At 33.0% G+C, this 12,841-nt stretch overlaps 1 protein-coding gene across 5 annotated transcripts in view; it reads left to right on the top strand.

Moving 5' to 3' along the window:
• The window catches only part of AKT3 (AKT serine/threonine kinase 3), a 397,729-nt gene that overhangs the window by 296,678 nt on the left and 88,210 nt on the right, over positions 1 to 12,841 (top strand). For all 5 annotated transcript variants that reach the window (XM_067729502.1, XM_067729501.1, XM_067729504.1 and 2 more), the window contains 2 exons: positions 80 to 208; positions 12,217 to 12,431. In XM_067729502.1, the coding sequence (XP_067585603.1) occupies positions 80 to 208; positions 12,217 to 12,431 (344 nt within the window). The remainder of the gene's footprint in view (positions 1 to 79; positions 209 to 12,216; positions 12,432 to 12,841) is intronic.

The raw sequence follows: 12,841 nt of genomic DNA, 5'->3' as shown, positions 1-12,841 counted from the left end.
ATTCAATTATTTTTCAAAACAGTATTTTCCTATTTTTGAAGACTATAGAACAAATTACGTTATCTTTCTTACTACACAGTTGGAGAATTTGATGCTGGATAAAGATGGCCACATAAAAATTACAGATTTTGGACTTTGCAAAGAAGGGATCACAGATGCAGCCACCATGAAGACGTTCTGTGGTACACCAGAATATCTGGCACCAGAGGTAGGCTATGTTTCCATTCATAGAAAAAAACAACACTGATATAATGTTTTACAAAGTAAACCATTTAAGCATTAAAAAAATAGCAGTGTCTACTACTTTGACCTGGATTTCAACATGAATCAAATCTGTTTTGCTCCCACTTGTTCAACATGGTATTCTAGGGCAAAAATATATATAAGTTAAACTTTATAAACTATATAAGTACAAGGATACTGGTAACTACAATAAAGTCCATTTTTATTTCTTGGCCATGTGTGTTTTATTTCTTGATTATGCCTATTTTCTTTCATTTATTAAAATAGAATAATTGAATGACTACAGCAAGAATGTGAACAGTTTTATAAACCGTCTTGGATTTTCCTTAGAAACAAAGAAACAGTGATAATTTGTATTTGTAATAGTGCGGGTTTTCATACTTAATTATTGGGAATTATTTCATTGGGAGAGTTAATGAAATGACAGTAGCTATATTTTGGAAATCATGCCAAACCAAAGCAAGTTTCAACTAGTGCCCTCCCCATGCTGAGGATTCCATACTAATTCATTAATTTGTTTATTCAAACAATTATATATTATTCATCTACTATATACTGGGTATTTTTCTGGGTGGTGTGTTTATACGAACAAGACACAAAGGACCCTGCTCTCAGGGAACTCACTTCTGGTGGAGGGAGACAGAATAAAAAAATATATATAACAATGTCATGCGATGAAGATGTGTCATGTCATGAAGGAAAAGAAGCTAGATAAAGGGAGGTTGTGGTGTGGTGGATGTGTTAGGTAGTGTTCTCATTACTATTACTACAAAACAGACCACTGCAAAACCTAACCATTTTATGTGATTGAAGGTTCTGAGTCAGGACAGCAGGAATGACTGCTCCATGGTACGTGGGGCACGGCAGGGGGTGACTCTGGCTGGAGGCTGGAATCTGGAAGCTCCCCTCTTTCTGCGTCTGACAGTTAATGCTGGCTCTCAACTGGTACCATACAGGGCTCTCAAAAGCCTCAGCTTCTCCAAGTGGCCTGGTTTCCTCATACTGGTGGCTTTAGGGTAGCCAGACTATTTTGGCTGTGGGTTCTAAAAGTGAACATCCTAGGGAACAGTTTAGAAACTGCTTCCATTTTTTTAAAACCTAGCAAACCATGAAGAAATGTTTCATTCATTTTTTGAAAGTTTCTCTTCATAGTATATTTTTAAAAATTTTGTTATCACATACCATAAATTCTACCTTTTAAAGTACACAGTAGTGGTTTTTAGTATGTTCACATTTGTGCAATCATCACCACTGTCTAATTCCAGAATATTTTCATCACTACAACAAAGAAACCCCGTACACATTAGTTCCTCCCCTAAATCCCCTCATCCCAGACAACTACTAATCTACTTTCTGTCTCTATAGATGTGCTTGTTCTGGGCATTTCATATAAATGGAATCATACAATATGTGGCCTCTTGTGTCTGGCTTCTTTTACTTAGTATGTTTTCAAGATTCATCCATGCTTCAGCATGTTATTGATACTTCATTCCTTTTTATGGCCAAATAGTATTCTATTGTATGAACATAAACACATTTTATTTATCCATTCAGCAGCTGATGGACATTTGGGTTGCTTCCAGGTTTTGGCTGATAATGCTGCTATGAACATTTCTCTGTGAATCCCCTTTTATGGCTTTGTTTCAGGAACTGCACATCATTTCTGTCATAAGCTTATTGGTTTAGAATTCCTAAGCCTACACATATTTAAGGGGTAGTAACATAGACCCCACCTCTACATTGTAAAAGAGCATGTGAGATGGGAGATACTGTTACAACTGTCTTTGGAAAATATAATCTTCTACAGATAGAATGTTCAGGGAAAGAGAGGTTTAATCAGAGACCTGAATGCTAAGAGGCAACTATTGTAAAAATAGATGGGAAGAGCTTTCCAAACACAGAGAGCAGCTAGTATAAAAACTGTGAGGCAGAACAAGTTCAGTTCTTCCCTCAAACTCCAACAAGGTTAGTGTGGCTAGAGCCAAATAGGGAGGCATTAATCTTTGATGGATGAAGATAACTATTTATTGAACATGTATTATGTGCCACATGCTATATATGTACATTGCATATTTGGAATAAACTTTTGTGATAGGAAACCTATTTTTTTAAAGGTGAGGGAACTGAGGATCAGAATTTTTCTAATGTAATCTGTACAGTAAGTCCCCTACATACGAATCTTCAAGTTGCGAACTTTCAAAGATGCAAACACGTGTTCCATCAATGTCAGGCGTGAGTGAAATTGCAGCTTGCCCTCGTCTCCTATTGCTGACGATCCTTCGGCTCTACCATCTCCCACCTCTTCTCCCTCCTCCAGTCAGTAACTCTTCTTGCCTGTTCACTCGATGCCAGCCCCTGTATGCCACCTGTTGTACTGTACTACCGTATTTTCAAAATACTGTACTGTAAGATTAAAAATGTTTTCTTTATTTTTTGTGTTTGCTTGTTTTGTATGTATTATTTGTGTGAAAACTATCGTAAAGCTATTACAGTACAGTACTATGTAGCCAATTGTGTTAGTTGGGTACCTAATCTAACTTTGTTGGACTTACAAACACACTCTCGGAATGGAACTTGTTCGTATGTAGGGGACTTACTGTGCACAGCTAGGAGGTGGTAGAGATAGAATCAGGATTCTAACTAGGTTCATCTTATAAAGCCTATTTTTACTTTTTTAACCACACACACCATGGCCCAAAAAAGTCACTATTTCAAGGCCACTTATAGATGTAAATAATTGTCATTTTTAAAATAGATGCTTTGTAAATGCTAACAGCAAAAGGTAATCAAAAGAATTAGGAAATAAGAATACATTCAGAATGATACTAGCATTCCTATACATATAGTAACTAATAGCAGTTTATTATTACAATAGTTCTTTTCAGTTAGAGATTAAATTTACATTTCAAGAATGTTGAGTTACTGTAAATAAATGCTAGTAATTTGAAATATTAGCAGTATTTTTCACAGTCAATTTCCAAATATTATTTTATCAAGGGCTGCCAAAAATAATATTTTTTCTGCTATGAAATCTGGAGTTAAAATTTTCCATTTTTGTAGCTGAATTAGGTAAAAATTTAGAAATGTTGTTTCTTGTTTATTCAAATACAAGATTACATTTTCTAGAATAGGATTGTTTTTGTGAATGTCATGAAAAACAAAATCTTTGTTTCTCTGGAGTTCCAATTGCCCTTGCTATACATTTACCATGGCTGATGATATCCCATATTTAGAATAACAAAATTAGTTGTGTCATGATTAGGGGAAATTATTTCTGTAGAAGATAAATACATCTCATTTCAGAAGCAGATGATCTCCTAAGAAACAAAGATATTGTTTTATATGCAAATGTCATCAACTGAAGAACAAAACCAAGAATTTAATGCAGGAAGAGTCCAATTGTTTCTAAATAGAAAGTTTACAATTCACAAGGAATTGTCAATTTCTTTTTAAAGACACGTAAGAACACCTTTCTGTATACCTTTTAAAAAAATGTTGCAGAAGTCTGGTCTTCAGAAGAAGTTTATATACCCCATGACTGAGAGATGTTGATTCATAATTAAAATCTTGACACCTTGTTTTTACAGGGGAGAGTGAGCATTGTGGTTACTATCTGAGGATGACAAATCTTGAAACAATTAACTTCTCATGCAGTTATATTTTTATATTCTAAGTGTTTGTGTCCAACACTGCATTTTATTAAATCAAGGTAACTTTGTGTTATACTCTTACTTTTAAAAACAAGAATTTAAGTCCTTTTTTCTGATCTCTGATATGGACCATTTCACTGAAGAGCACTCATTCATTCATTAAAGAAATATTTATTGAATATTTATTAGGTATCATGCATTCTGTTAGGTGCTGGGAATACAAAGATCGTAAGAAATGGTTTTTGTCCTCAAGTAGCTTGCTATATTTTCTAAGGTGATAGGATATGGAAAATAATCATTACTGTGCAAGAAAATAATTGCTTTACTAGAATTATTTACAGCGTGGTGAAAGGAAAAGGAAGGGTGGTGGGAGGGTCCGGTGACAGTAAAGAGGGAGCAGACTGAGAGGAGGCTGGACACATAGATTGGGATCAGAATGCAAAAGAGTTTAGATTTGATCTCATGGACAAGGAAAAATCACTTTTGAACTAAGAGCAGGGCAATAATGTGATCAGATATAGATGGTCAGAGTTAGAGAGGGATTGGCAAGAAACTAGCCTCTTCCCTTTACTTCAGATGGTATCTCTCACTTTCTTTGAACCTTGCAATTTCTAGTTCATACCATTATTAATGCCAGACTTTTCTTGATTAGTAGCTGTTTATCAGACTTGGAATATGTGCCTGAGCACTGCTTCTCTTTTGAAGGGCTCATTGTCAATATTTTCCCTTCTCCTCTTCTTATAGAAGACTTGTTTACCCATTATGGAGAGATCTTTCTGCAACCTATCATTCATCTAGCAGTGGCATCCTTTACCTTTTAAACTGTTTTTTGTTTTCTTTTGTTTTTTTTTTCTGTTTGTTTGTGTTTTTTTTTTGGCTGCACTGCACGGCATGGGGGATGTTAGTTCCCCGACCAGGGATCGAACTCGTGCCCCCTGCAGTGGAAGCACAGAGTCCTAACCACTGGACCACCAGGGACGTCCCTAAACTTTTAATCTGGTAGGAATGCTTTGCTGTTTAAAGATGGTTGAAGGGTATTTAAAAGATACTTCAAAAAGACTGTTAGAAATCAGTTCAAAGCTGATATATTAACTGTACTATATCTCAGGCTCATAGCTGATTTTTAAATAAACTTTAGTTTTAAATGAGCTTAAGTTTTCTCTTGTGGCAAAGACCACCAGGAAAAGAAAAGTTTTATAGTATAAAAATGCCATTGGTTGAAAAAAGGGTATTTTTAAAGTATTTGTTCTCTTCTTTTGATGAAGAATTATAGACCTTTATTATTAAAGGGAAAAAATCGTGTCTTTTTTAAAAGAGGTTGCAGAGATATAGTCCTAGCAGGCATATACACTATACATTTAGTGTGCTACATCTCTAAAAATGCATTAGTGTATACAGTTTTAAAGTGTTTTTGCTCTTTCTTGTATTAGAAGGAAATAAATTTTACCTGCCATATATTATGGACTATAAGATATTTTGAGGGGATTTTGTTTTCATAATCTTTACTATATTTTCATGCCTAGAAATTATAAAGAAATTAGAAATCACATATAAAATCTTACTGTTAAATTTTATTATTTGACTTGGCTCTCATTGAATCCAAACCATCCTTTTATGCAGTGCTAATTATTTAGAGTCTCAGCTTTGCTCTTGAGTTAGCAGTACCTGATCAACTTTCCAACTGTAAAACAGTTTGAAAATCAAATGTAGCTTACATGCAAGACCCAACAAAATTAAAAGTGTTAAGTACGTTTTGGCAGTTCACTTTTATTATGCCCAGTCCTCAAATGTACCAGCAGATAATCATCTGAATGTTAGTTATTTTTCACATGCTTATGTGATCACACAAAAAGTACATGCTAAAAAGAAGCAGATGGTGACAGATGGGGAAGGTTGAATAAGGTGGTTTTGGAAACCTAGAGAAATGCACTTCTGTAATAGTGTAAAAATAAAAATTATTTGATAATCAAGTTAGAACTAACAAAAAGATTGCAAAAAATGACTTGATTGTCGGGAAATACATAGTATCTAGTTGTGGTTGCTGTTCAGGAAAAAAGTGTATATAATTTTATTTCATATGTGTAAAATACTGTTTTTCAGTGGCTGAAAATGGATTTTTTGATGTATTCCTAGTTTTCAGAACCTCATTTTTGGAAAACATTTACTTGGTATCATTTTATTCACTTTTCTTTTGAAGCCTACTAGCCTTAATATCTTTTATAATATGTATTTTGACAATATCTGAAATAAGAATATTTTTATAACTATTTTTAAAATTTATTTATTTTATTTATTTATTTTTCGTTCCATTGGGTCTCCATTGCTGCGCATGGGCTTTCTCTAGCTGTGGTGAGCGGGGGCTACTCTTCGTTGTGGTGTGTGGGCTTCTCATTGCAGTGACTTGTCTTGTTGCAGAGCATGGGCTCTAGGCATGAGGGCTTCAGTAGTTGTGGCACGCGGGCTCTAGAGTGCAGGCTCAGTAGTTGTGCATGGGTTTAGTTGCTCCGCGGCATGTGGGATCTTCCTGGACCAGGGCTTGAACCCATGTCCCTGAATTGGCAGGCGGATTCTTAACCACTGCGCCACCAGGGAAGTCCTTGATAACTATTCTGATACAAAGATTTGCTTAAAGTCATTGTGATTCTATATAGATAATAGCACAGATGGAAATTAAATTCTATGTAAATGAAAGGCCAAAAGGATACAATAACTTCTTCAGAATGGGTTGAGAGAATCATGTAAATTAAGGGTGAAAGTAGTTTGTAGTATGGAGGGTAGTGTACATGGGGGGAGTAGTTAGAACCAAACTCGATTTAAGAGTACTAAATGGAATTTTATTTATTTATTTTAAATACAACAAAGAATAAATGAAAAAGACAATTTTATGGGCTCTATCAATATTATCTTTAGGGGATCTTAAAATAAATGAATGAGGTTAAAGTTATATATGTTTGTACATTTCATCTATAGATAAAAATAGTAGCACACATAGTTGCATTTTGCATACCCTTGGACAAAATTCTACTGGTTCTAACATATTATGAAACTAAATCTCAAATTCTGAGCTTTTTGTAAAAATTAAAAGTTATTTTAGTAGCTTTCCCCAAACTGTATACATTCCTAATATTTTATTTAATTGTTAATGATTCATGTAACAATTATCCTCTTGAGGTGTTTTTGAAAACTGTCATCTTCCTGATGGTTCTGAAAAGGTCTCATCACCAATATTAAGGGGAAAATTAAGTAAATGAGCACAGTGATTAGTTCAGACAGAAGTTGTCTGCTTTATAGTTAGAATTTATATTTAAGAAATTCTGTCATGAGTTGGCTGACTGTTCATACTGTTTCTCGATAATATTAAAAAGCATTCCATTTTGCTATACACCTGAAACTAACACAACATTGTAAATCAACTATATTTCAATTTAAAAAAATTTCATAGTAAAAAAAAATCTCATTTTGTCCCCAAATTGGATATTGTTTAAATATGAACAAAAATGATATTTTTAGTTCAATGTTAATGTCTCTCAACATTTATAAGTAGCAGCTTTTACTTCCCTAGAGTTCTGTCAGTTTTTATAGTAGCTATTTTTCACCTAAGTTCTTTTCAGTGTTATATAGTCTTTTGGTTTTAACAATCAGAATATTTGCATTCAGTACTTTGGAATGATCCTAATTTAAGCACAGAGTTTAATTTTAAATTCTCTGCAACATAAGAACATATACAAAACTAACCCTAACTAGGAACACTAGTGATTACCTATAGTGTTTTACAATGGCCATTTTTACTTTGGTTACAAAGACCCAGTTTCTTAGAATCCCATATTGTTTGTTGCTTCAAGATAAAAAGGAAGTATAGAAATCTCTGGGAAGATATGCATAAGTATGATTTAATCACCAATATTGTATCCATTTAGCTTTTCTCCTTGTCAGGAATGTTGCCTGTTCTAGGCAGGGAATGCTTTTGAAAGTACGATGTTAGCTGCATGCAAGTACTTGTGTCTGCATGCTAGGAGGTAGCCATAAAGCTTACAGCATCTTAATGCAGAACAAATGGCACTTACAGTTTCAGTCTCTTTAGAATCATTAGAGTGGTTGAAAACTGGATAGAGAGTATATATTTATGACGAAAATACCAATAAACCATGGAATTCATAATTCTTATGAAATATATAGTTCTACTGAAGCTGCAATACATTTTAGAATCTGAATTAGAAGATTTGTAGTTCATTTTTTTAGCAAATTCCTGTGATATTAGGAATATTAAAGGATTTCTGTAAATTATAAAGTATATAAATGTGTGTTTATATATAAAACACACATATAAGTTACCTGAAATATAAGGTTACCAGAAAAAGAATGTTTTTGAATTAGCGGTAAATTGGTTCATCCAAGTTCGCAGTTTAGTTTCACAACATAGGTGTACAAACAGTTTGTTTAGATGTTTAATTTTTTCCCCCATCTGTTCTGTCAGGATTATTGATTGAGCAGTAAGCCACTCCAGGGCATACATAGCCTCCTCATAACTGCTTGCCTTGAGTGCATTGTGTGGCCTGGCGAACAAGCTGAGGAAGGTGTTCCTTCAGCTTCCCAGTAAATCTTAATTGGTAAAAGAATATTGAAATGAGTATGTTTTTTGAAAGTACCCAGTAGCCAAATATTTACATTGGGAACTTTAATTGATGGTATCATTTTAAAATATATAATTTATTATTTAATGTCATCCTTTGAAATTAATAACCATTCAAGAACTGTTCATGGTGATTTTTTAAACTCATCTGCGTTTTGATAAGTAGAAATATCTACATTAAATGTTATCAAATATTAATCAATATTGCCAGAACATTTAATAGTAATTGATAACCTGCTGTGACTTCCTTGAGTCTTAGATTTTATTATATCATAAAGTGAAGCAATCTCTGGCTTCTAGTGGAAACATTGAAACTAAGCTTTTTTTCCTAGAGCTTGTGCTCTGTTGGGGTGTTTATTGATATGACCTCTTGTCATTTTTTAACATTTACATTCTTTTAGTGTTCCAAATCCCCACTTGTTCTTTATCTCTGTTTGGGCATTTGTGTTAAATGTACTTATAAAGTGAAGCTATATCTATGGTTACAGAGGACAGTAGGTGTAGAAGGAAATACTAAATGTCTGCATTCATATTTAAAGTTGATTTTAGTTTAAACATTAGTGACATTGATTTCATGGAAAAGAGACACTGTCTTTAGTTTAATTCTTCAGGATAAGTCTTTCAGTGGATTATTTCTTTAGGAGCAGGTTTTGACCTGCATTTATATCTAGATTATATGATAAATTGCATTTTAATGGAGTTGAAATGTAACTTACCATTGTTGTACCTCTACATTGCCATTTATTCTACTGGTTGGATCAACCCTCATGATAACCATGAAGTAGATTAGCCTTTTTGCTAGGGAAAAAAAAAATCGTCAGAGGTAACCAGAAGGAATTGCAACTCTTAGGTTAAAGAATGTAAATTTTATATATTACTAGGCTGTGGATTTTAATTTCACTCTGGAATTTCTACATTATTTCAAAGTATTGTATTTTGAAATAATTTAGATATAAGGAGAGAGAAAAGCCGTTGTATGAACAGTGGTAACATGTTTTTTATTATATAGCCACATGTAGAATATTATAATCACTTTTATTTTTATTTCTTGTGTATTTCATCTTCCAGCTGTCTTGAGGTAGGAGTTGAACAGAAATCTTTCTTTTTAATTGATAGCAAAGACTCTTAGATAAAGAGGCCTGGCTGAGTTGTTGGGGTATTTTCTCCTCAACATTGCCTAAGTTTTACATGTCAGTAAGATAATACATTACATCAGATTTGTTTAGTACAAAGTAATACAGCAAACAGCTCTAATTGTAGCATTATGTATGTATATTTCAATGAAACCTCGTATGTTCAAAAGCAAAACCGCATATCTTGAGAATCAGTGTTCGTTTTACAAAGCTAAATAAAATATATTTTATTTTATCAAGCAGATTTTTTTACAATGCAGTTTTATTTTTCAGTTGCTTATTTCTCTTCAAAAATAAAACCCTTTTTTTATGTACTCACTTTCCCTTCTGGCTGCAAACCAGGTATTTAAACAAAAATAAAGGATTGCCAGTTTTGCCAGCTGGGGATGAGAACCCGGCTGGTGAAATGTGGGTTCGGGAGGCAGTTAATCCAGCTTTTATGCTTTTTATGGTTTTATGAAAAAAGAGGTTAAAAGCTACATTTGGCTCTTTATTGTATGTACCACTGTTTTGTTGCTGTTGTAGGAATGCAGTAAAAGGTTACTTAGATTTAAAAAATTTTGTTATTAGGTAAAATCTTGCGTCTATTAGATAAAGGCCTACAAACAGTACATTCTACTAATTGGATATGGGAGAGATTCAAGAGTCACTGGTATTTAAAAATTATATATACAGTATTTCCTTTAAGTACACAAGTAGAATTCCTTCTACTTCAAGTTGTTTCTTGTTTTCTGTATGTTCTCACATTACTCATTTCAAACAAGTAGAAATTTTAAATATTTTTGGCTAAAGATAGAAACTAGAATTTATTGTTTTCCCCAAAAACATCTTGCTTAGTTTGTTATTTACAAAAGGGTTTTGGAAAAATTTAGAAACTGGACTTATGTTTATATATTGCCAATGCAGTTTCTAGTTGTCTTTAGCCACGAAACAATGATACAATTGAATTAATACTAGGGATGTAATGTACAATATGATAAATATGGTTAACATGCTGTATGTTACATATGAAAGTTGTTAAGAGAGTAAACCCTGAGTTCTCATCACAAGGAAAAAAAATTTTTTCTAATTCTTTAATTCTGTTTCTGTATGAGATGATAGATGTTCATTAAAGTTATTATAGTAATCATTTCATGATGTATATAAGTTAAATCATTATGCTGTACACCTTAAACTTACACAATGCTGTATATCAGTTATCAAGCTGTATGTCAATTATGTCTTGGTAAAACTGGAAGAAAACAATCTTTTCGTAGCATTTGAAAACACTATTAAATAGATCTTTAGGTAACATAGTTTTTTTCTTAAAATTAAATTCTCCACCTTTAAATACCCTGTCTACCAAAGTGCCTTTCATAGTATTTATAGTAATCATAGTGTAGCTGTCAAAAATATTATGTGCGTTTTACGAAATTATTAGTTAAATTTTAAATAAAAGTCACATAGGTGTAATCTTCAACAACATACTTACTTAGCTCAAACTAAGAAAGTTTAAAACATGAGTACTACTTTGTTCTGTATCAAATTCTCTCCAATGTCATCAATTATAAGATTTTTCTGATTGATTAATTTCATGTATATGGTTTTCTTGATCTGTTTATCCCAAAGCTAAGAGGATCAGATAAAGTAAGCTTTAAGATTATTCAAATATAGTATCTTAAAATAAAATATTGAAAGATCCAAATAGATAAAGAAAATTCCATTGGATGAGGAACATATGCAGTAGAAGGGTAAATCAAATTTTACCTTTCTGGGACAAATGGCACGTCATCATGTTTCAGTTTGAACAGGTTGTTCTAACATAGCCTAACTTATACTTGCGTATTGTTTCTTACTAAATTTATTTTACATGTAATGTGTTTTGGGAAATAAATTTAAGGTCATATACCCTACAAATATTGAGTCCATAATTTTTATTGTTTGTGTTTAATAGAAATTGTTGTGAGGTAGTTAAACTTTGGATACTAAAGTTTATTACAACCCAAACAGTAAATCTTTATATTCACCTGTTGCTTAAATATTTCCTGAAAGAGTTTAAACATTTAGGGGCCTCCAAAAGTTTTTATATTTATTTTCATGGTTGTCATGCCCTGGACTCTTCTCTAGTACATTGCATTTGTTTATTCCTATCATTCAGTGTTTGATTTGTAGTAGTTGGTTCTTCTCAGTACAAGAATGTGGTAGACACATTATGTTCTCTATAATCAGCACAGTTTAGCTCTAAGTTGTTACTTAAAGTCCATGTTAGTGGAACCAGAATGAAAAATTAAGTAGGCCTAAATGAAAATATGCAAATAGTTTTCATTTGATCCTTAGGGCACTCATACATTCATTTACTTAGAATCTGTTGCAATACCTTTTTTGGTACCCAGTCATTTCTGGATATATATTGAACATTTCACATATTTGGTGTGATTTATATCTTTTGTAGGATGCTTCATAATTTAAATGTCAAGATCTCAGAATAGCCTACCTAGGTTATGTAAAAATCTTATGTTTTATAAATAATACTTTAAAAGCTAACGTGTAAAAATTGATCTTTTACTGGTTTCACTTTTAGGTGTTAGAAGATAATGACTATGGCCGAGCCGTGGATTGGTGGGGCCTTGGGGTTGTCATGTATGAAATGATGTGCGGGAGGTTACCTTTCTACAACCAGGATCATGAGAAACTTTTTGAACTAATTCTAATGGAAGACATTAAATTTCCTCGAACACTCTCTTCAGATGCAAAATCATTGCTTTCAGGGCTCTTGATAAAGGATCCAAATAAACGGTAAGCCGCAAATAACACACAGTGAGTTACTGATGAATGTGGTTAGGAATTGTGATATGGAAATTAATTCAAATATAACTGACTCCAAGAAGCAATGTATTTGGTGTAGACATCTTCCTACTGAGACACTGACTTATTTTTAACTGCATAATATAGAACATTTAAAAAATTCCCTCAACTCTTTCCTAACTTGGAAATTTTATACAGATTTTACCACATAAAGATTTTGAGAGTTTTATGAACAAACACTTTCTTAATTGCCATGGTGCTTGCTATTGTGGGGATAGGAGGATCCCTTTTTTCCTTTCAGTCTCTGGGCTTTATAATTCTGCTGATTTACATTATAAAACAGATAGAACTGTCTCTATACTCTCCTCCCACACGTATGTATGTTAACATATCTAACTACT

Source organism: Pseudorca crassidens, chromosome 2, assembly GCF_039906515.1.
Source record: "Pseudorca crassidens isolate mPseCra1 chromosome 2, mPseCra1.hap1, whole genome shotgun sequence".
NCBI lineage: Eukaryota > Metazoa > Chordata > Mammalia > Artiodactyla > Delphinidae > Pseudorca > Pseudorca crassidens.
The sequence above is the reverse complement of the archived record's forward strand: the minus strand, read 5'-3'. Positions and strand labels throughout refer to the sequence as shown.